The 24,838-nt window shown below is 35.4% G+C and overlaps 2 protein-coding genes across 2 annotated transcripts in view; one reads left to right on the plus strand and one right to left on the minus strand.

Moving 5' to 3' along the window:
• The window catches only part of LOC123667557, an 83,977-nt gene extending 64,851 nt beyond the window's left edge, over nucleotides 1-19,126 (plus strand). The window contains exons 3-5 of the mRNA XM_045601440.1: nucleotides 12,454-12,595; nucleotides 13,326-13,516; nucleotides 14,638-19,126. Of these exons, the coding sequence (XP_045457396.1) occupies nucleotides 12,454-12,595; nucleotides 13,326-13,516; nucleotides 14,638-18,522 (4,218 nt within the window). The 3' untranslated portion in view covers nucleotides 18,523-19,126. The remainder of the gene's footprint in view (nucleotides 1-12,453; nucleotides 12,596-13,325; nucleotides 13,517-14,637) is intronic.
• A 382-nt stretch (nucleotides 19,127-19,508) lies between these two features.
• On the minus strand, nucleotides 19,509-24,354 carry LOC123667559. Its single transcript, XM_045601442.1, has 3 exons — nucleotides 24,325-24,354; nucleotides 23,991-24,245; nucleotides 19,509-20,020 (listed from the first exon to the last, which is right to left on the minus strand). The coding sequence occupies exons 2-3, from the start codon at nucleotides 24,174-24,176 to the stop codon at nucleotides 19,703-19,705; spliced, it is 504 nt and encodes a 167-aa protein (XP_045457398.1). The 5' UTR covers nucleotides 24,177-24,245; nucleotides 24,325-24,354; the 3' UTR covers nucleotides 19,509-19,702.
• Nucleotides 24,355-24,838: the final 484 nt, after the last annotated feature.

Here is a 24,838-nt window from a genome sequence, read left to right on the forward strand (position 1 = left end):
ATCATTCGTAAATAAATATACTATTCTAATAAATAGGCTTATGTGAGAAGGACTTTCCAACGCCTTAAAAAAATTTAAGAACTTCAAAGTTATGTAAATAATTTAAAAAAAGAACTACGAATGTCACATTCTTTTCCTCTCCCTTGTCATTTTACATCACGTCAAGCAAAGAACCAACATTTATCCTTTATTTGCGACCGTATTTGGTGAGCGACCTATATTTAAAATTATTGTAAATTAATTCTAAATAGTATTATTTGTGCAAATTTTAGAAATATAAATAATAGTAATTAGTTATGACGATTACGGTTATTCTACTTAGTACTATTAACTATTAAAAATGATATAATAGCACCATTTTAGTCATCATGTCCTTGTTACCAAGCTTCCGTGTTACAAGCAAATACTTATTAGAATAACTAATTTTTCTTCAGTTGACTAAAAACTTTTTCTTGAAAACTATTTTCCAGCTCTAAGAACCAGTCCTTTGATTAAAAAAAAAAACCTGACTCCTAGGGACAAATAGTAATACAATATCTCTTTGAGAATAACGCCACATAGTTTATTAAAATCCATTAAACCGAGCGTATACAAAAAGGACATTCTCGAGTAAATTGGTAAAAAGTACTTCGAACGAGTAAATTACATTTCTGTGCAAGCAACTGCTTGGACAGTCGAAGTACAACGCTTTTTGTTTCTATAACATGTGTATAGAAAAAATGCTATTTCTATACAATCATTAAATTTAATTTCAAATAGGTATACGTTTGTACTTTTTTAAATTATTTACAAAAAAATTGTGTGTAAGACATGTAATTACTCGTATGCTTTATTTCCCAATTCAGAATTAGTTTCTAAATATTCTGTGTAGTATTCTAATTCTTGTAGTCTTTACAAACCAAGTTTCATCGTAATTAAATAATAAAAAATTATGACATAATTGTTTGTTATCAGCTCAGCCTATGGCAGTCTACTGCTGGACATAGGCCTCCACAAGTTAGCGCCAAAAATGGCGCAAACTCGTGTGTTTTGCCCATGGTCACCATGCGGGGCAGGCGGGTTGGTGACCGCAGGGCTATTTGTTATCAGTTAATAATAAAAACAAATTCATTTTATATTGACAAATAATAATAATAAAGGGATAACTCAAAAGGAACTCTTGAGATCTCACTGAGAAAAACCCGGTCGAATAGAGGACATCCTCCTTTTTCTGTATTCGGTTCATTAATAGTGACTAAATATTACCATAAGCTACCCATTCTTTACAAACTTTCGCATTTATGATATAAGAAGTCAATAAAAACACTATTTTATATATTTTATATTAAGGCATAAATATGAATAATTTTTTTAATTATTTATCTTAAAAAATAATAACGTTACATTTTTAGTAATTTAATTGGCTGTGCCCCGCGGTTTCACCCGCGCTATAAAATATTAAACTATATATATATATATATATATATATATCCTTCTTCGATAAATGGGCTATCCAACACAAAAAGAATTTTTCAATTTGATCTAGTAGTTTCTTAAATTAGTGCGTTTAAGCAAACAAACAATCTCTTCGGCTAATATCTCTATATATTAATACGTGAAGCAAAAACTTTGTACCCCTTTTTACGAAAATTGCGTTCACGGAGGAGTATGCGTATACTTAGTTTATATAGAGAAATAGATTTTTTTTAAATTATGCATAAAATCAACAAAAGAAACATTACACACACTACCGTGTATTTGACACACACATGCATATTATACTCTTTTGTTGATTGTTAAAGTCTGTAGTCACATTCAAAATTTAAAAAAAGGTTCTTTATTTTCATTATTTATTAGGTTTTTTTTTAATTTATATTTTTAATTATGGTTGAATTTCGACCACTGAGCGACCACTAGTTAACAAAATGTTAAAAGTAAATTGACTTCAACTTTTTGGCTTCCAAAGGCACCAAATGAGCACAGATAATTTCGCCAATATCACATAAAATGGAGACTACAAAAGAAGGCAAATAACTATTTATATTAATCTATAATAATTCGCCTGTCAATGTTGCCATCAGTCTCGAATGCTTCGAGATCGATTCGCTACGTGTTGCGTTGGCATGTTGATCACATACCAGTTTTTGTAGAGTCTAGTCGACGGAATTATGGCGGGATATTGTGTAATTCAAGTGAATGTAAATGCATGATTCTACATTAAAATAGTACTTTAGGGTTGTCAATCGCATATAAGTATATATTTATATATATATTTATTTATTTTTAATTATAAAAAAGAAACTATATATATAACAACTCACCTTACTTCTTACGATTATTACAAATAATATAACTGTTTGAATAGATTAGTAATAATTCGTTACTCAACCGAGTTTTATAAGGAGCTTGAATGAAGTTCGTGAATCAATTTTTGTGATGTTTCTCTTGACCAATTTATATATTAACCAAAAAACTTCCACGCAAAATCAAAGGCAATAGTGCTTATTAAATACTTTTGAAATAAAAAATGATATCAAACCCAGCTCATAAACGTGCTCGTCTCATACCCATTTCGATAAATTTGTACACGTCATGTACACGATTTGCTCTGAAATTCTTTGACGTTTAGCAAAATCATTCGTCGACCAGCAATCATTTACGAAAATGATTAAAACATTTCAATAGTCAGGTTTGTTAATTTATTTGATTTTCTTAATATGTGTGTACATTATTCATAAAATCACCCAAAACTTGTTTTCCTATATCTATGTAAAAACATCAAGGGGTTACAATTTTATTCTATGAATAGACTTATCAATTAATACATTTTTCTAACGTTACTTCATACACTAATCTGTAACGGAGTTGCATAGGCCAAATAAAAAATTGCTTTGTTCAAATAGGCTTCAAAAACTTTCTTGAATTTTCATTTTACAAATTAAAATTATATTTGTTTTTTAACCGACTTCAAAACAGGAGGAGGCTCTCCAATTCAACTGTATTTTTTACTATATTCATACTGTTTCACTTTCAATCACTGTTTTGTCACCTCAGAACTTTTGACTGGATGGACCGATTTCTATGTTTTTTTTTTTTTTTATTAAATCGAAAGCTGGTACTTGTCATGTGATCCCATTCAAATTTGATTGAGATCTGACGAGTGCTTTTTGAGTTATTTCTAATAATGGCGATTTACTTAAGAACTTTTTCGTCTCGTTGTATTACTAGTGTATGTAATCAAGTCGTTTTTTTTTCGTTGGAAACAAATACAATTGTAATTAATTAGTAAGTTAATAAAGTAAAGCTACCACCAATACAGGATGTAGGTTCTGCAGAAAAGAATCCGAGAAACTCTGCAGTTACGCTTTAAAAATAACTTTCATCATTAGATCATTAAAAAAACAGAATAAATTCTTAAATGAAATAGAAGTGGGATGATAGAGTAGCAATAAGACAGCATTAGTACTTTATATTTTAAGCCTGGAATTACTTGTATATGAGCATATAACAATAAGTAGACCTAAGTTAGTCTTTAATGGACACTAAATCTGGGATCGATGCCAAATTTTCACCATCTAGACTTTGTTAATCGCATTTCATGATCGCAATGGCTCGTTTTCCTTATACACGAAACAATAGATTGAAATTGTTATTTCGGTCAGGTGTACAAAATATGTATATACCTAGATAAAAATGAATTGTATGTACCGAAATGTATTTTTGACATTGAATTGGATATTTTTTTGGAGTTGATTTTTGCACAAGTTTCTATAACAGAAAATTAAAAAAAGAAATTATGTGGTATCATGGGAGATCAGGTAGGAACGAAGTTCCTTCGGATAGTATAGAAGCAACACAATTTGAAAAAAAAATGTTGAATTTTATATATATTTTCTAGTTCTTGACTTTTTTTAATTTTGTTGATTGGTTTTTAATTAAGTACATAAAAGTATTTAGGAAATTTAGTATTTTAGAAAATAACAAATACCGTAAAATAAAATAAATCAAACACAATAATAATAATAATAATTCAAACTATTAAGAGAAATAAAAAATCATTTGGCTTTATTTATATTAATTTTTGTCGACAGTATAAAATTACATAAATAATTTAAAAAAAGTTTACTAGTAATATTTTAGTTTTACAAACGTCATATTATACAGTCGTGTGACTGATATTCGTATAAGTTCGTCACTTCCCTTATATATTTTTCTTACGGTTTTAGTATCACATTTTTTTCAGTTCGGTCGCCCAGCCAAATGTCAAGCCTGCCGTAAGAAACTTCGTTCCAAAAAAACGATATTTACGAAAAAAAAATATGGCAGTACAAAATTCGCTGGGTCAATTGGTTTGGTATAATGATGTAAATGCTAAACTAGTAGGACCCATTATTTTCTACGTGACATTGGCGAAATCATCTGTGCTCATTTGGCACTATTGAAAACCATTAACCCTAAAGAAGAAGAAGAAGGGCCCATTATTATGACATCATCAATCAATCAAAACTCATTAGTTTATACTAGCGACCCGCCCCGGCTTCGCATGGTTGTAAAAACTATCAATGTTCCTCTACTATATTATGCGTGTATTATACATATAAACCTTCCTCTGGAATCACATTATTTACTAAAGAAAACCGCATCAAAATCCGTTGCGTAATTTTAAAGATCTAAACATACAGACAGCAGGAAGCGATTTTGTTTTATACTATGTAATGATGAATATTTGCCCTCAATAAATGTTTTTCATGCAACTAAGGTGCCAAACAAGAAAGAGATTTGTTCACACATACCAATAACAACAAAAATACCATAACAATCATATAAATATCGACTCCTGAGTGAAACCGCATACTTCGACTTCATTACAGCCTATACAGTCCACTGCTGGACATAGGCCTCCACAAGTTCACGCTGAAAATAAAGTGAACCCATGTGTTTTGCCCATAGTCACCACGCTGGGCAGACGAATTGGTGACCGCAGGCTGACTTTGTTGCACCGAAGACGCTGCTGCCCGTCTTCGGCTAGTTCTCTCTAATCTCATATTATAATACAAAATTTACCTCGTTAGTTTTATTGATCGATTTGTTAAAGTTGATTTATATTCATAAGTCAATTAGGTTTTGCAGAAATTAAGAATAGACAAATTAGTACAAAGCTACAAGATAATATAAACTATAATATTTATCGTCTTATTATTATTTATTTATTTATTTAAAATATGTTTCTTAATGTCAATATAAATAAATAAATTTACAATTGAAACTCGTCAAACAGAATGATAGGTAATTCTGTGTTGTTGTGTTGATTATGTTTTATATGAAGCTACCGCTAATTTGGAATATAGATTCAGAAGAGAAAAAGAATCGTAGTAAGAATCGAAGTCCTCTTTTTAAAAACCTGACAATCAATAATTAATTTAGTCAAGTCTTTAAATGTGACATCACAAAGCCTACAACTGGACAAGACCAAGGCTCAAGATACCTTTCCAATAACGTTATACTTCTTTTCTAAGAATGGGTATAATTATCTAAATTTAGTTGTATTTTTAAGTTCAAGACTACGTGTCCTCTAGAGTTCGCTGTATTCAATTTAATGTGACGTCGCATCCACCGGACGATCAAGACACATCCAACGTTATATTTGTCAAATTACAATATACATTGTAGAAGTTGTAAGTTAATCCTACTAATATTGTAAACGCAAAAGTATGTATGGATGTATAGATATATGGATGTATGAATATTTGACCTCTTTCACGCAAAAACTAGCGAATGGATTTAAATGAAAGTTTACAATAATATAGCTTATACATTAGAATAACACATAAGCTATACTTTTTAAAGATAGTGTATAAACTGTCTACAATATAACGACAATTGTCAAGTAAGTCGGAAAAAAATCTGCCATCTGCGAGCTATTCTGGCGTACGCTGCAAAAACGGTGGAGTTTACACGTATATAATGTATAAGAGAAGTGTTTTTCTTAATTAGTCCTACAAAAAAGTCCGCAACAGCATATATCTATCGCCAAAACAATGAACCATAAATACAATAAAAATTGATAGTATATGTGCACATTGGGTAGAAACAAATTGGTTTTTATATCGCAGAACCAATTTTGATGAATTTTGGTATAAGATAGATATTTAGAAGATAATAAGCTACTCGAGGTACTTACTAATCCTACGCAGACGAAGTCGCGGGTACCAGCTAGTAATAATATGATAATAAATAAGATTGACATAAATACCAATCAATATCATAACCCTCCTGCGTCGTAATCGAGTAAAAAAATATTATAATTTGACTATTTTTAACAACACTAAAATATTGAGACATAATTTTATCTATTTTATTCCTATAAGTCTAGACTCTTTTTTATATATTATCTATAGAGTAAAAAAGAACCTCAAATATTAACCGAGGATTAAAAGCTTAGTTCACACGGATGTAGTTAAGCAAGGAGGTTTTATGTGATGATGTCATACCTTCGTAGTTATCTCGTAGGAAATTTTAATGATAAACAAATGAAATCATTTATCTATGTATCGTTAATGGGAACGAGGACTGTTTGTTTAAAAGATAATAATGATGCAATTTTTTTTATTTGTTTGATTATGTATAAAGTAATTGGGCTGTGTAAATTAAAGCCTTACTATTTTTCCAAAGCAATAGGTTAAAAAATATTAAAAAATTAGGTGGGTATGAAGCATTAAATAAATAAAAAATCCTATTATTAGAAACGTCACCTTTTTGTACTTATTACGAAATTGTTCTGCTGACATTTACGAGCAAGTTTATTGCTTATGTCAATATATCTTTGTAAATATTTTTGTATTCCAAGCAATGTAGTATGAAGAAAATATTTTTTAATATTAGGTATAGACTTTGTTTACAAGTAGAATATGCGCATAGTATAATTGTGTTTGCTCGCAAAGGAAAACACCCACTTCAATTATATCGTCAAGAATTAGTAGGGATACGAAAAAATAATCACGTAAATACGCGTTATCAAAATTACTCAAAAAGTAGTCTTCAAACCTCGATCAAGTTTAAATGGGACCACATTACAAGCATCAGTTTTCGCGTAAAATAAGAATCATCAAAATCAGTACACCGAATGAAAAGTTATGCGGATGATACAACGTAGTTCGACGAAAAAGTAGTCGAGTAAATACGCATTGTTAGATATAACTCGAAAAGTACTTGCTAGATCACAATTAAATTTAAATGGGACCACATGACTCGCGCCACCTTCAAAAAAAATGAAATCGGTCCACCCAGTCAAAAGCTCTGAGCTAACATACATATAACAAAAAAAAAACAATCGAATTGAGAACCTCCTTTTTTGGAACTCGGTTAAAAAGTATGTGTTGCCTTGACGTATGAGCGTATTGCTCATCAAGTTTTAACAAAAATATTTATTACTTACTACTTTTTTATAACCACTTGATCTGTATGTATGTAATATTTGTGTATGTATGTATGTAATAGTGTGTATAGTACATGTATGTTGTATTGAGCTATTAGCATTACATTTTAATAAGAATGTATTCTATTTACAACTTATTAGTATCATATTAAAATTATATAAAAGTTATCATAATAAAATATAAAAATGACGAATGATGTTACTAATACTAAGTATTCTTAGAAATATCAGCGGATCTGAAAACTCTGTGACCTCTAATAGAGGGTAAATCTATGATATCATTGGCCACAGCTAGGATCATTTACCGAATATTTTAAACATGATTTCATAGTCTACGACGCATATACTACGTTATTGCATTTGTACAGATAAGCGAGAGGCATTACATCAAACCACAAATCCTACATTAGTACATACCATTAACTAAGTACTAAGGTCTAGGTATAGTACTTCTGTTCGAACTAGTCCTTATACTAGCACGTTGGCGCAGTTTGTAGTAGCCCTGCTTTCTATTCTGAGGGTTGCGGGTTCGATTCCCGCCTGAGTCTGGGTATAATATAATATTTGTATTTTTATATGTATTATTTCTATGTATGTTTATCAAACAAAAATCTTTATAACAGTCGGCTGTTACCTGTAACATAAGCATTAAGTTGCTTACCATAGGAACAGACGACAGTGTGTGTATGTTATATGATATTTATGTTTATTTATTTATTTATATTTATAAAAACAATATAAGTTTTTAATATTTCACGGATACTATGAATTATTGACTTGTATGACTTTCCGCGATTGTAATTTTGAAATGTTGCTCGTGACCATCCATCGGGAGTTTACAAATGACAACCGCGCCTAATAGTCCCTTGTATGTCCCGCGTAAGTTTGTGTTAAAAAAATAGTTGATATCTCCCATTGATACTAGACCGCAAGTGCGTTAATCAACAAACACTTCTGATCTTTTATTAACTATATTTTTGTTTGTACAAATATTTCTCTCCTGTATGTCTATTGTGGGTTGCTCTACCGTGCTTCGAAGAGCACGAAAAGCTGTCGGTCCCGGATAGCGATATAGTGTTAAGAGGCCTATGACCAGCAGTAGGATGTTACAGGTTGAAATCAAAATCCCACAGATTTTAATACTACATTAAGTACATATTGTTAAGGACACACAAAGAAACTAGCGCCATCTAGCGGCAACCATTGAAACCACGCAAATACAGAGACCGCATGAAACTCTCTACTCAATACTAGATGGCGTTAGAGGTACTACTATGTAACTATATAGAAGTATAGTCTCGAAAGCCGGGTACATGCGCGAACTTTCCAGAATGGTCTGGGCCTTGTGTCGGCCGATATAAATAGCCGCAGGTAGGCGAGCGATCTTCGAGGCGACTTCAAGAGTGAAAACTAGTGATCAAGAGTGATACCAGCGAAACCTACGACATTGGCTACGACTGAGGACATCGTGAGTGCTTAGTGTTTGAACTTAGTGCTTAGTGTTGGACCTAGTGCTAGTGAATAAAGTCTTGAAAAGAGTCAGCAGGTCTTTCTCTCCAAATCCTTCGAACCCTAACACGTAACAACTGGTGTCAGAAGTGGGATTTGGAGATGCCATTGACTCCGAGAGAAGACTTTAAGGACGTCAAGGGCGTCAGGACAAGGGCGCAACGAGCTGCGGAGGCCACACCTACTGGGGACCACGCTCCGCCAACCGTGGACCAAGCCCCGCCCACTGACCCCGCCTATCATGCCCCGCCCACTGACCACGCCCACCAGGCCCCGCCCACCCGGGCTCAGGCCCCGCCCACCCGGGCTCAGGCCCCGCCCACCCGGGCTCAGGCCCGCCCACTCGGGCTCAGGCCCCGCCCACTCGGACTCAGGCCCCGCCTACTCGGACTCAGGCCCCGCCTACTCAGACTCAGGCCCCGCCCACATTGTCTCAAGCTCCGCCCACCTTACCACGTCCACCGGCGACACCGTAGCTTCTACAGACTCTCAAGTGGCTCTTCAGTTAGGAAGTTTAATTAAATTAATGGAGCAACAAAAGGCTGAAATTCGTGGTGCTTTGCAAGAATTACAAGAGCAAACAAGTTTCAAATTGCAAGAATTACAAGAGCAAACAAGTTTCAAATTGCAAGAATTACAAGAGCAACAAAAAGAGCTCCAAGAAAAAACGCTTTGGGCTATAAAAGATGTTAGTGATGCGGTGACTAAGCTTCGAAAAGATGTCGACGCAGTGGAAGAACGAGTTACCGGGTTAGGATTGGATCTTGAAAATGTGAAATCCGGCCTCACAGAACTACAGAAGAGAGTAGTACGCCTTGAAACCATGGGAATTGCGATGTCTAGTGGAACTACCGTAGTGGCACAAGGACCAAAAGTGAAAGTGCCTCCATACGACGGCACTACTTCGTGGAATGCTTATCGTCGACAATTCCAGGCTGTTGCTACTGCCAACGGATGGACGGAAGAACAATGCCTGACCGCTCTCACTGTTGCGCTCAGAGGGATAGCTTTGTCGGTTCTGGAAGCACTGCCACATACAGGAAATTGGTTCCAAGACTTGATGAAGGCACTTGAATCCCGATACGGGGATCGACACCTGGAACATGTGTTCCGTGCCCAACTGCGTGACAGAGTCCAACGCTCAGGAGAAGGACTACAACAATGGGCGTTGGAAATTGAAAAACTCGTCAGGAAGGCACACCCAGGAGCTGACACCAAGATGGTAGACACGAATATTGTTCAAGCATTTGTCGACGGAATCAAAGACCTGGAGGTCAGAGCTGCAGTGAGGCTTCGTCACCATACCTCGTTAAAGGAAGCATTGGCGCATGCTTTGGAGGTCGAGGCTGTTCGCCATGACATACGGCATAAGATCCGCGAGGTTTCTGAGGAAGTCAAGGTAGTTAAGGCTCCTACGAAGAAAAGTTCTGGAGTCATGTGCTACAAGTGTGGCGAGAGGGGCCATCTTCAGCTCAACTGTCCGCAGAAGAAGACCCAGATAGCACGGATGAAAAGGATAGAGGAACAAATAGAGGAGCTGAAGAAGCAAAGGGCTTCGCCTCCTGCCCGGGATCAGGAGTATGACTTCAAGACGAAACACCGCAGCGGAAAGTTGTATGGGAATGCCGACGCACTCTCACGAAGGCAGTGTTCGGAAGTCTGCAAACATTGTGTTAAGCAGGATTCTAATGAAGTAACATTAAAGCTAACAAGAACAAGTCCTTTGGGTATATGGGAGAATGATGCTATGAGGGAAGCTCAAGAAAAAGATGACGACCTTCGGCACATCCTCACGTGGAAGAAACGGGGTGATGTAAAACCAATCTGGAGTGAGGTTGCACCCACTGGCACTGTCACTAAGGCGTACTGGGCTCAATGGGACAGTCTGATACTTCAAAACGGAATACTCTACCGGAAATGGGAGAAGACTAACGGCAGAGAGTTCCACCTTCAGATAATTGTCCCAAGAACGAGAGTACCAGATGTTCTCCGTGAAATACATGATGGCGTATCAGGAGGTCATCTAGGTGTCAAGAGGACGTTAACAAAAGTGCGAGAACGATTCTACTGGTTGCATTGTCGAGATGATGTACAGGATTGGTGCCGCAAATGTACTACTTGCGCTGCTGTAAAAGGACCACAGACCAGGAGCCGTGGAAATCTGCGGTTGTATAACGTCGGTGCACCGTGGGAACGAATTGCAGTTGACGTAGCGGGGCCATTTCCTGTAACGGAATCGGGAAACAAGTATTTTATGGTCGTCATGGACTACTTCACCAAATGGCCCGAAGTGTTCGCCATACCAAACCAAGAAGCTACAACAGTCGCTTCTAAGTTAGTCGAAGAAGTGATATGTCGCTTTGGCTTGCCTCTAGAAATCCATTCCGATCAGGGCAGGAACTTCGAATCGCAAGTATTCCAGGAAGTATGCAGAATTTTGGGCATGCATAAGACGAGGACCACCGCGTACCATCCACAGTCTGATGGAATGGTTGAGAGATTTAACCAGACCCTTGAGAGGCATTTGGCGAAATTGGTAGACGACAAACAAAAAGATTGGGACAAGTATATACCGCTCTTCCTTCTGTCGTACCGAACCGCCGAGCATGAGAGCATAAAAGCTACCCCGGCGTACGTCAATTACGGTAGAGAACTACGAATACCAGTAGACCTATTGACTGGAGGGTCACCGGAGGAACCAAATACCGTACAAGACTATGTCAGCGATTTAAGGGAAAAAATGCGCTATATACACGCCTTGGTTCGGGAAAATGGTTTACAGTCAAGCGAGAACATGAAAACCAGATACGACCGGAAATCGAACACGAGCGGCTTCAAGGAAGGGTCACTGGTATGGCTGCTTAACCCAACCCGCCGGAAAGGGAAATCGCCAAAGTTGCAGACCAAGTGGGACGGTCCATACAAAGTGGTTAACCGACTGAATGATGTGACTTACAGGATTCAAAAGCAACCAAGAGGGACATTCAAAGTGGTACACATAGACCGTCTGGCGCGTTACCATGGCAGTAACAACGATGCTCGGGACGAGCATCTCTAAGAGGGGAGTAGTGTTAAGGACACACAAAGAAACTAGCGCCATCTAGCGGCAACCATTGAAACCACGCAAATACAGAGACCGCATGAAACTCTCTACTCAATACTAGATGGCGTTAGAGGTACTACTGTGGAACTATATAGAAGTATAGTCTCGAAAGCCGGGTACATGCGCGAACTTTCCAGAATGGTCTGGACCTTGTGTCGGCCGATATAAATAGCCGCAGGTAGGCGAGCGATCTTCGAGGCGACTTCAAGAGTGAAAACTAGTGATCAAGAGTGATACTAGCGAAACCTACGACATTGGCTACGACTGAGGACATCGTGAGTGCTTAGTGTTTGAACTTAGTGCTTAGTGTTGGACCTAGTGCTAGTGAATAAAGTCTTGAAAAGAGTCAGCAGGTCTTTCTCTCCAAATCCTTCGAACCCTAACACGTAACAATATTAAGCTTAACAATTTTTTTTTTAAATTTCAGCGTGCCCGCATTCGCCGCGTAAAGTTATGGGCGCGGGACTTCACCGGTTTAGGTCTGACGTGCGGCGGAGGCGCCCGCGACGGTGTGTGTGTTCACTCCGTACTGAGAAGCGGTCCAGCCGCTGCCGCTAAACTGCAGCCTGGTAAGTGTAACTGTAATATGTAACACTGTAATAAGTGACGTAACTTTAATTTGAGGTAGGGTACAGCAGGAAATATTTACTAAAATCTGAAACAGACCGATCGGGAAGGTACTTCAACCTAGTAACGTAGCCAGAGCTCCTAGGGATTGACGGCGTTAGATTCGGCACCGCGCTTGCAATTTTCTTGGTATCTGACGAACCGTAAGCTTATTTACCGCGTTTATTGTATAATCTATAATAAATTTTATTTGCATTTGCTATGATAACCACGAGATAAGGATAAAAAGGAGAAGAGAAAATGAAATAATAATACATATTCAAAGTTAATTCGTAGCGTTTAAACATTTGAATATTCGAATTCAATTTAAAATCTTTAAAAGTAGCCTTACAGTGTTATAAGAGCAAGGAGGTTAAGAAACCTATATCACTAAGTGGTCATAAAACAATCTCCCATAGAACAGCATGTAACAATAGTTTTTGATACTTTTTTTTCTTTTGATGTCAAATTCCACTTTGTCTGTCTCATACATGTATTGGCAGTCTGTGAGTCTAAAAGCTGTTATGTATTCATTTGTTGAGGCGAAACAGGGGCTTTTTTGAACTCGTGCTGATACAACTATGAGTAACTTAAGTGTTAGATAAACTTTATTAGCAAGCGGTGAAATATGACTTAATATATGAACAAAGATTGTAATTGATGTGAATAATATTATTATTTTAAAAATTCCAGGCGACAAAATCAAAAGCATCAAGATCGAGTTCACCGGTACACCGCTAGAGGACGCTGTGTCGATATTATCTCTAGCGTCTCCTTACCCGGTGGAGTTGGAAGTCGTTGAGGGGGGTAGAGTCAGCGGGGAGGGGTGGAAGGTCCACCACCCCTTGATGAAGAGGGCAGGTTCCACGGGCGATGTTAATACGGTGAGAATTGGTTTAGGTTTATATAACTAAATGTCCAGTGACTTTTTACCCGCTGAAGCTATGAACCCTTAGAAATTTTGCGCATGATCATTTGATCTTCTACAGTTATTAATAATGATATGTCACGTAGAAAGCATATGATCAAGTTGGTTTTTGCGTGACAACGTCTATTATAATTCATCTACCCTCACAAATTTTTTGTTTATATTTCATGTGTTTCTATCTTACCCCACCCAAAGAAGTATATCTAATCCTTAGGTAGCTTATAAAAAACTACTGAGTAATATATTATGCATTTAGAAAACGAAAAAAAAAACATAAGCACCTTTTTCAATACAATCATACAGCAACATCTTGCTGTGTGTAAATTGATAGAAATTATCGAAAAAAAAATTTTATATGAAATTGTCAAACAATTACATTGATAGTAAAACAACAAGTAGCCACATTAGAGCTGAAATTATTGCCAGCATACTAAATCCTTAAAAAACACGCACCAGACAGCGTAGGCGATGACTGTACAAAAAATATTTGCTTTACAATTTCATCCAACAAGCAGAATGCTCTTTTGCAAATAGTTCTATCCACGCCACTCCCATACTTACATAATTGTATTCAAGCTTCAAGTAACTCACGTTGAAAATGAATAAAACAATAGACGACTCACTGACATAAAGCATGCATAACTCAAAACAACTTATAATTTCCCATACAAATTATAATATTAATCATACTTCATCACCAGTCTCGTTTGATCCATAATTATTTGTAATTGTCATTATGTTATGTATCTATCGTATTTGGTTTTACTGCTCAGCTCGGTACTAAAATATATTTTGTGTCAAGGCACTTCATTGTATTATGAGACTTGGTAGACAACAATAAGGTTGTTTATACCTTGGCAATAGATTTAAGTTATGATGTTTCTGCATCGCTTTAATGTTTGGAATACATTCATGTCGCCTACGCCATGGAATGCGATGTAGCTATTGTTTGAAATTCAATTGAAGAAAGTCTTAAATGATTGAACAATAAAATATTTTTTATATAGTTGCAGCGTATACAATACGTCAATTTTAATTATGTTATAATATCTAATTACTATTATTTTTATTTTACAGCTCGAAAAAGAAGGGAAACTGCTCCATCCCCCGCACTCGCCTGACACATCCCATTCAAACAACTCGACTCTGGAAACAAAGCACAGCAAAGGAGGAATCAAAAAGATAATAACAGAGAAAATCATTCCTACATCATTGGAGAGAAGTAAGAAAGAGAGAAAGGATCCCCCCAGTACGCTAGAGCGAGAAAACGAAAAGAATTTGAAACTTGCAAGTAAAGCTCGACATTCTGATATTCCATCTGGTTTAAGTAAACCAGAAAGAAACAAAAGTAGAAATTCAACTGGAAGCGATATTCAAATAATTCAACCTGAAAATGGGATCACACACTATGAACATGCAGAAGTTCAAAAAAGAGAATACGACCCTAAAAGAGGAATGAAGTTTGGTATCAGAGTTCTCCCGCCCAATGTACCAGATGATGGAGTCCTAAAACAGAAAAGTGTTGAAAATGGTACAGTCGTCCCTGAAAAGAAATCAGTCGATGAACCCGATAAGCCAGAACTGCTAAAACAAGCACCGATTACACAAATCAAACACGAAAATGAAGTTGAACAAAAGAAACCAGTTGTCGCTAAACGGAGAGAAAAAATCGCGCCGCCAATACCGAACGCGAGAGTAAAACCTTCCGAATCAGACACAAATACGAGCCATGAAACTTCCAAAATGTCTGAAATATCCTCAGTTTCATCATCATTTAACCGAAGTGATCTAAATTCAAGTGGAATAAAGAGAGATGAAAATGGAATACCTCAAGAATTACCTCAGCATATGTTCGACGCGGCCAAAGCAGCGAGGAGTAACAGGAAAAGTTCAGCAGATCTAGTGCAAGAAAAAGAGAAACTTGAACACAAAAAAGAAGAAGCTCCAAAACCCGTAAAGAAATCTAAAGGAAAAGCACCGTCGCCTCCTGAACCGGAAAAAAATAAAAGCGATGATAGCATATTGGAGCAAATGAAAAACGTGCATGACTTCTTAAAGAATGAGAAGCATCATTCGAGTCTCTTGCACGATTCGATAATATCTAATAATTCGATGACGTCATATAATACGTCTACACCAAAAGTAAATAAGACAAAATCACGTCTTGAAGAATCCATTAACTTTAGTCAAGACGATATCGATGATATCGTTTCAAAGCCATTCAAAAGAGAAAGCGATTCTCTTAACAACTTTTTTGAAGATTCAAAGTCCAACCTGTCCTCAAATCAAGATGTTCATTCAGTGGTATCTTTGAATAATAGTGACAAAAGTGATAAAGGTTCTACAACTATCGAATTAAACAACAGTGATATTACTATACACAGTTCTCCGTTAAACGACACTGGTCGTTCAACTTCGGATGATACTTCACTTTTAGATGAGAATGAGCGTAAAGCAGCATCTCTTGGTGATCTTTCTAGATTCGAATTAAGAGCTAAAACTAGTAAACCGTCTACAGGTACTTTAGAAAGGGCTCAGAGTTTAGATATCTCTGCAGATGACGCTGAAATACAAGAAAGTACGTTGTCGCCCAAGAAAAGAAAAGCAATGTCTGTCGTTGAAACAACGTTCTTTGAATCTGGTAACGAAGACATGTTACCAGAAATGATAGATGCTGATAAAGGTGTGGTTCTAAAACAAAAAGAGCCTCGACTCAGTTTAAATATCGCCAAAACTTCCGCGATGGAAGGACTTAACACGTTCCAAAGAAACCGACTAAAGAAAGCATCGGAATTTGGAAATTTAGAGGATGCAATCGTAAAGGGTTCAAACAGCTCAGTGGAATCCAGTCAACATGGATCACAAGAAATTGTTGTACGAAAATCTCAAACCAATTTAGATTTATCTCAAGAGAGTGAAGGTCACGAGACATCTGATCATTTGGCGCGTAGAATTATGGATGAAAATATGAAAGTTCATTTGAAACTTGTTTCTGAATTCGCTAAATCGACATCTGATGATAGTAATGCTAGTTCAGCTGACAATAGTCAAGAGTCAGTAACAACAACTACAGTTACAAAAAATACAGTCACAGATAACAAGCCGGTTAAATATGAAGAAAAACTGACAATGTCTTATGACACAAACATTCCAGACGATATGAAAGTATCTCGCAGTTCATACGTCAATAGTTTAGAAAGACCAAAATCTGAAATGATGAAGAAACTTCTTGCAAAGAACCCGATTTTCAATGTACACGTTGATCAAACCGCACAAAAATATGAGGCGTCAACGAGTAAAGAAACACCTGCACTTACTGACTCTTTCAAATCAACCATGCATCAACCCGACATTGTTAACTTCGATCTGAAAACATCAACCGTTGTACCTAAAAACCGAGATTACGACGATTTTGTGAGTAATATCAGAGTCGGTTCAAACAATAATAGCTTGAAACACAACAAAAAGCCTCAAGAATCATTCACAACTGACTGGTCTGAGTCTAAGAACAGGCAGGAAATTCAAAGCGGAAATATTGTTACAATATCGACTGATGATAAAAATTTACCGACAGACAAACCTAATTCTTATACTAAATCGATAGAGATTGGCGAAACTAGCTTGCGATTGATACCAGATTTAGTTGAAGGCACAAAGACTCGTACAGAAGATAAAGAAACGAGAACATTATACATGGAACCAGCAAACGTTTCTTTAACCATGAAACAAGAGCCAGTTCAGAAAACAGTTACTGTAAATGTAACTGAAGACGAATATGGAAATAAAGTTATAACTCAGAATGTTGAAAAAGTGTCATCCCAATATATAACTTCTAAAGTCGAAGCTCCTTTACAAGTTGAACAAATGACGTTTGGTATTATGAAAGGTTCAGGAAACATTAAAGAGTTGGAGTTAGAAGAAGGCAATGTAAGAGACATTAATGAAAAGGTGCTTGAAGATATAAAACGACAAAATCCAAACTTACATTTTACATCAACGGAACCATCGTACACTAGAACAGAAACTATAATCTTAAATACGACAGATTTAAGTGAAGAAGATGCGAAAGCGTTAATGGCAAAACTGCAGAACGATCCAAGCTTTATGGCACAAAAATCATCTGAAGAACTATCTCGCATGGGTATAAAAGTAATTCAAGATTTAGAAGACACAAAAACTGCAACCCAAGACCATGTAGAAGTAACAAAAACTAGATACACCATAAACCCCACAACGTTATCGACCAAACAAACTGTAAGCATCGAACCGAAGGAAAGGGAATCACAAAAGGACCACGTAACGGAAATACAAGTGACAACACCAAGAAATGAAAATAACACAACCGAAAGGTCAGAAACAAAAGACAAGATTTCAAGTAGACAAAGAGCACCTCCAGCTGTCAAAAAGTTTGAAGAACCGATTCTGTCTTACGAATTGGATATTGATCTACTAAACGATTTTATGTCGAATGAACGATACCATTCAGCGAAGCAACAAGTCGATGTACGAAAACGATTGAGTCAATCAAGCGAACCAAAGAAACGACACTCAGATTTCGACCTACCGAGGAACACTACTATTAAATTCCGCACAGCTACTTACGAATCACCAAAGGGTACTATCGTCACCAGCACTGATTTAGAGAACAGGCGGTTATCCCAACTGGATCAAATGCAGCTTCGATCATCTAGTGATCAGCCAGTCACAAGCGAAAAACCTGTTATTTCAGCTAAACCGAGCAACATTCCCGTTAAAACGATAGACAAAAAACCTTCGGGGGGATTCGTTACGTCTAAAATACCGGTATTTGCAACGCAAAAGTCGCTAAGTCAAGAGAATTTGTCCGATAAGAGTTTTTCTTTGCCTCGCTCTCCGCCTCCATCCCTAAGCAGTAGTTCTGGCAATATATCGATCACGTCCATTAAGACCAGTTCTAGAAGTCCAAGCGGGGGTAGATTATAAACTTAGTACTATCGTTAAATTTCGGAAAACTTTGATCATAAAGTAGGTACAACACCATCGGGGTTAATATAAGTTATATTATGAAATTAGTTTTAGTCATTGAGATTTTTTTAATAAAAAAAAGTAAGTGCCAGAAAAAAAAATATAAATTATTTGCTTACGAAACGAAATAATGTGCCTTATAAATTTTAAAATTTCTTATATTTTTCTCATTTGTACGTGTGGAATTATTGTTTTCGGTTGTGAAATAAAATATATTTACTTATTGTTAGACTTAGAATACGCGTCACAATTCGAATAATAAAATTACAGATAAACAAAATGGAAGATAATAAAAGTTTTTATTACAATCTTACAGTTCCGTCCGAGAAGTATTACCGTGTAATATATATTTTTAATGTAGGTATAATACGTTTATTAAGACAGGAAATAACATTCCAATAAGTATATTTATTAACCAATTACAAATTTATTTTACCGATGTGAAGGTAGAAAGTCTTCCAATTTTCACAATTTTATTATAAGTTGGTTGAATGGAAGTATGGTATTCAATCTGTATCTAAGTTATAAAAAAAATTAAATTATAGAAAAAATATTTTCAAAATCTGGTTATACTTAATTTATACATACACTGTAAAACTATACAAAAATATTGAGATGCTTCACGTTTTGTGTCATCGATTAATAATTATATAATTAAATTACAATTATTACTCTACAAATTAAATAATTGAGCACAGGTTATAAATGCACGAATTTAAAAAATCAATTGTGAAAAATCAATAAATTAAATACAGATTGTAAAAGTCGCATATTTGACTTTTTTTATTCATAAAATGTTTTATGATTAATATGTAATACTGGTATCCATGTGATCGTGTTTTTTATTATATTGTATGAAATGTTACTTTGTATATCGCATTAATGTGTTATTATCACAATTATACAAATTGTATTTTATCGATGTATTATATAATAAAGACAAATTTTAATGTTTTTTGTTGTTTTTATTTTTTTATGATTATATACCCATTTTATCCATCTGAATTCTAATATTTGTATAAAAGCCATGTAACAGCTGACATATTAACGACCAACACAAACTGCTAATGATGAAATTTGAATAATTTATGTCATGCTAAAATACTTTTATTAATATTCATAGAACTTTGTAATTGTTCTATTCAGAGTCAGTGTCATCTTTTTTATTATTAGAATTGAAACGATCATTGCAATTCGATCTGCATTTTCTTTTAAATTTCCTCTTCATACTGCTGCTACATTTGTGTGAGTCACACACAGTTTTGTATGTGGTGATACAAGCCCTCCTACAAACCTTTGCTGCTTTCCTGTTACATGAATAATTCCAACTTTTTCTCAGAAGTTCCTTTTCACGGTCGTTTAAATTTAAATTGGCTAAAGGTAATTCATCTTTTTCTTTTTTTAATGTTTTCGAATTAAATGGTTCTATGCTCAATGTCTTCGTTCGTAGATTATTCTGAAAAGTTAAATTGATTTGTAAAAAGTAAAAGCTAAAACTTTGAACTAATATCTATACTAATATTATTAAGCTGAAGAGTTTGTTTGTTTGTTTGAACGCGCTAATCTCAGGAACTACTGGTCCTATTTGAAAAATTCTTTCAATGTTAGATAGCCCATTTATCGAGGAAGACTATAGCTATGTATCATCACGCTAGGACAGTAGGAGAGGAGCACCAAAGAAGAATATTTCAAAATCTGGTATTTTTTCCTTTTGAGAGCTTCCGCTGCGTGCGCTGCGTAAACAGGCTAAGTGCGGGTTAAAGTTAGCGTTAGCCCAAAGTAACTATACCACGCGAACGAAGTCGAAGGCAGAAGCTAGTGGTTAATATATAATGGTTACTATAAGTTTTCAAATACAAATAAACAATTCAATGCTAAGGTTTCTACATTGCATTAGAAAATGCATTCGATATCCTATTAACTGCGCTAGAAGTTAAAATTTCATGTCTTATTATTCGGAGACTTATTTGTTTTGACGTTCCTTGATTGGGAATCAAATTATCATCTCGCTCACCATAGGAACACCAATACTACTTAGGAGCAGTATTAGTTTATACTTCCCCACTAGGGCTGTTCAAGGTTTTGGCGAGGTATTTCAATTAAATGTACCTACTAATTTAAATAACATCGTACTTACTGGAGGAATAATGAAAATTACAACTCTATCATTTGAATCAAAAGACTCTTCAATATTTAAACCATGTCTCGGTTGAATGTGTATGTTCGCTAAACACAATTTATCGAGATATAAAAAGAAAAACAAAAATATAAAACTATTGATAGACATTTGTAAGAAACTAATAAAACATATTTTAATAATAATTGTTTTTGTGCGAGTGTTTTATATCTGCATTTCAATAATGATTTTTATTTTTTAAATTATAATTACAGTTTTATGTTGACGATAAAGTAATAAAGAATTGACTTCATTGTGACGAATGACCAAAGTTAACTATCGCTTTCTCAAATAATAATTTTATTTTCTCGAATAAAACCAAAGATTTAGGAAAACCTCGTTACACCTATATCTCTATACTCGTATCGACTGTTACCCCGGATATCCATGTGTTGTTATAGTATAGCAGTGTTAGATAAAGTTAGTAGAGTAACTACCTCATGTGGTCCTACTTGTACGTTTCTGATTTAATAGTAATACATATATTCTCTATATGCTAATTTTGCACCTTGAACTTTTGTACCTTCTAATTTATCTTTAACAGAAATACAACCCTATGGTAAAAGTCTCATAAACATCATAAAATATAAAATTCTCATAGATTGAGATCATAGCCTCTCATAACTCGGTATGAAAATTTGGTCTGCATTTGTCCATGTTTTTATGAGATTTTGGAACGAAGTTCCTTACGGCAGGCTTGACATTTTGACTGGGCGACCGAAATGAAAAAAATGTGATACTAAAACCGTAAGAAAAATATATAACGGAAGTGACGTAATATCAGTCACACGACTGTATATGCGATTTAGGAAAACCTCGTTACACCTATATCTCTCTGTACTTTGTAAAACTAAAATATTACTAGTGAGCTTTTTTAAAATTATTTATGTTATTTTATACCGTCGACAAAAATAAATAAAGACATTACACACATTACATATTTCACTTAATAGTTTGAATTATTGTTATTATTATTTTGTTTGATTTATTTTATTTTACGCTATTTGTTATTTTCTAAAATACTACATTTCCTAAATACTTTTATGTACTTAATTAAAAACGAATCAACAAAATTAAAAAAAAGTCAAGAACTAGAAAAAAAAATGTTGAATTTTATATATATAAAATTCAACATTTTTTTTTTGCTTCTATACTGTATATATATGACACCACATAATTATGCTTGTGTAATAGTTGTTTTCCATAGGGAGGATTTAAAGTATAAAGTTGTCTTCTATATAATTATAATCTTTATTCTTTATTGCACTTAAAAACACATACAAAATATTAATTTTCTATTGTATCTATACTTACCTTTTCTTCTTATTCTATTGTAAATAGTCTATACTACTCTATACCTGCACCCTACACACATTTTGCTTTCTTGCACATACCAACTTTAAGCCGCAACGAGACATATACCCATCAATAGGATGATTCACGCAGAATCAACCAACAAACATACCAATGTTAGCTGGTAGAGAATACTACACCATTACACTCGTAATTAAATATAAAAACACTTCTACAAGAGTATTTCACATTAAGTGATAAAATTAAATGTCCAAAATATTATATAGGTTCCTGTAGGTTCATTAGTAGCAATGGCGTAGCGGATTTTTGCCGCCCGGGGCCCACTGAAAATTTGTTGTCCTTACCAATTCATTTTTGATGAGTTTAATTATTGAGAATAATAATATTATTAATTGATGAGATGAATTTAACGCAATCATGGCAAGTATAATTTTCATTTTGTTAATAATTCGACGTCAATGAAGGAAGAGATCCTCAATTCTGCCGTATTTTAATGTGTGTTGAAATGAAACGAAAAAACATTTATTTCGTCATAAGGCGATATACACACTTAACGAAAGTCAAAATAATGTAAACTAAATAAAACTAATTAAAACAAAAATAATAATACAAATTTATTTTTAAAAAAACTCGACAATAATAAAAGAAAGTTAGGGTAGCATTTACATTAGCATTAACAAAGTGCCGCGTACTACGTTGCAAATTTGCTTTAGCAATTCTAAGCTCATCGGATGATTTCGGACAGGGGTTTTTTCGGTAGTTTAGAGCTGCCTTACGTTTGGAATCCAGCAGAGGTTGAAGTTGCTGGATGTTGTCAATAAACCAGTCCTGTGATTTAGTATCCTGGTGGCCAAACACTTCACAAGCTGTTGTTGTTAGGAGTCGTTTGACTTTACTCCACTCTTCATCTACAGACATAGAAGCATCCCAGGAAGCGGTTTCGCTGCGAACCGAAGTCTCATATTTTTGGACCATCTCATCGTCTCTGGTATTTTAAAGAGCAATTCGTCTTCTACCGAACGGCCTGGATGAGTGGATCTTTTTTTTTACGACGGCAATACACGCCACGACGAGGGAGTGGTCTGTTTCGCATTCGGCGCTGTGAAAGGTACGTGTGTGAAGTGTTTCGCCCAGGTCGCTCTTTCTAGTGAGTATTAGGTCAAGTTGATGCCAATGACCAGAGCGTGGATGTCTCCAGGAAACCTTACTTGATGGCTTTCCCTTGAAGTAGGTATTGGTAACGCAAAGTGAGTGTCTTGAAGAGAATTCGAGCAAGCGTTGCCCGTTCTCGTTGATCTTACCAACGCCATGGGTGCCAATACATTCTGGCCACGCACTGTGATTTTGGCCGACGCGAGCATTTAAATCACCCAAGATGTAAAGGCGGTCTCGGGGTTTTACTTTCTGTATCACAGATTCAAGTTGGTCGTAGAACTGACTTTTGGCTTCATCGGTTGCCATCAACGTTGGAGCGTAGGCGGAGATGATTGTAATAAAACCGCACTTGGTATTTAGACGCAACACCATAACACGCTCCGACACACCGTGTGGTGTTTCTATGGATGACAGGAGGTCGTTTCTGATAATTTTGAGCCAGGTTAATCCCTCGGTCGCCTTTTACGACCCCCACGGGAAGAAAGGGGGTGGTGCTATTCTACTCTGCCGGCAGCACACGGCCAACCATTTAATACACTACAACTACTAATAAATGTTATTGTCATTAAGGTTTATCGGGCCAAATAAATGTGATGCAAAGGGAATGCAAGGGAGTGATAATATGGTGAGATAAAAAGTCACAGCCTTAAGAACCATACCTTGAGAAACCTTGGTCAAGTTGTTGCTTTAAAGACACAAAATGTTGGTCACGTCACTTTGTGTCACTTATATAGAAGTGTGTTTTATATTTTACAGTTTATAAGTATTAGCCTATACTTACATTGTTACGTAATTCGCTTAAAATAACACGCATATTGTTTATCAAGTCATCATAATTTTCAACATTGTAGAAACTTCTCAACGAACCCTTTCCATAATCGTAATTATTTAACTGATAAAGATTATGTAAATTCGCTATTCTTTCCTCGTTCAATTTTACTAATGATTTTAACATTTTAGCGAACATAATTTTTGTATGGTTTCCATTTGTAGCTTCTGGATCATAATAGAAGGATACCACTGCATTTAAAAAGACCTGAAAAAAGATTTTTGTTTCAATAGAGAATAATACCTCCCTCACGGAATAAGAAAACTATTGGAACGAAGTTCCTTACGGCAGGCTTGACATTTGGCTGGGCGACCGAACTAAAAAAAATGTGATACTAAAACCGTAAGAAAAATATATAACGGAAGTGACGTAATATCAGTCACGCGACTGTATAATATGACTCTTGTAAAACTAAAATATTATTATTAGTATTTTGTTCGATTTATTTTGTTTTACGGTATTTGTTATTTTCTAAAATACTTTTCCTAAATACTTTTGTTACGGACGGCTTACGTCACAATTGATTGTTTTTGTTAGTTATAAGTAGGCTAATAAAATAAAGTATTAAGTAGTACGTAAGATACATAGATATAAGTAAATTGTATCTTAGACATTAAGCTATGTAATCATATTGTAAAAATAATGTAAGAGTAAGACGAATGTATGCGAGAAAACAGGAGATGGCAACAGGCACGAGAGAGAGAGAGAGGGCAACAGTATGAAATAGACATACGGGCCAGAAAGTGAGGCAAAACACCCCTTCTACCAAACGCGGGCTGAAGTTGGTACTTGTCTCAAAC

The sequence above is a fragment of the Melitaea cinxia genome, chromosome 28 (assembly GCF_905220565.1).
Source record: "Melitaea cinxia chromosome 28, ilMelCinx1.1, whole genome shotgun sequence".
NCBI lineage: Eukaryota > Metazoa > Arthropoda > Insecta > Lepidoptera > Nymphalidae > Melitaea > Melitaea cinxia.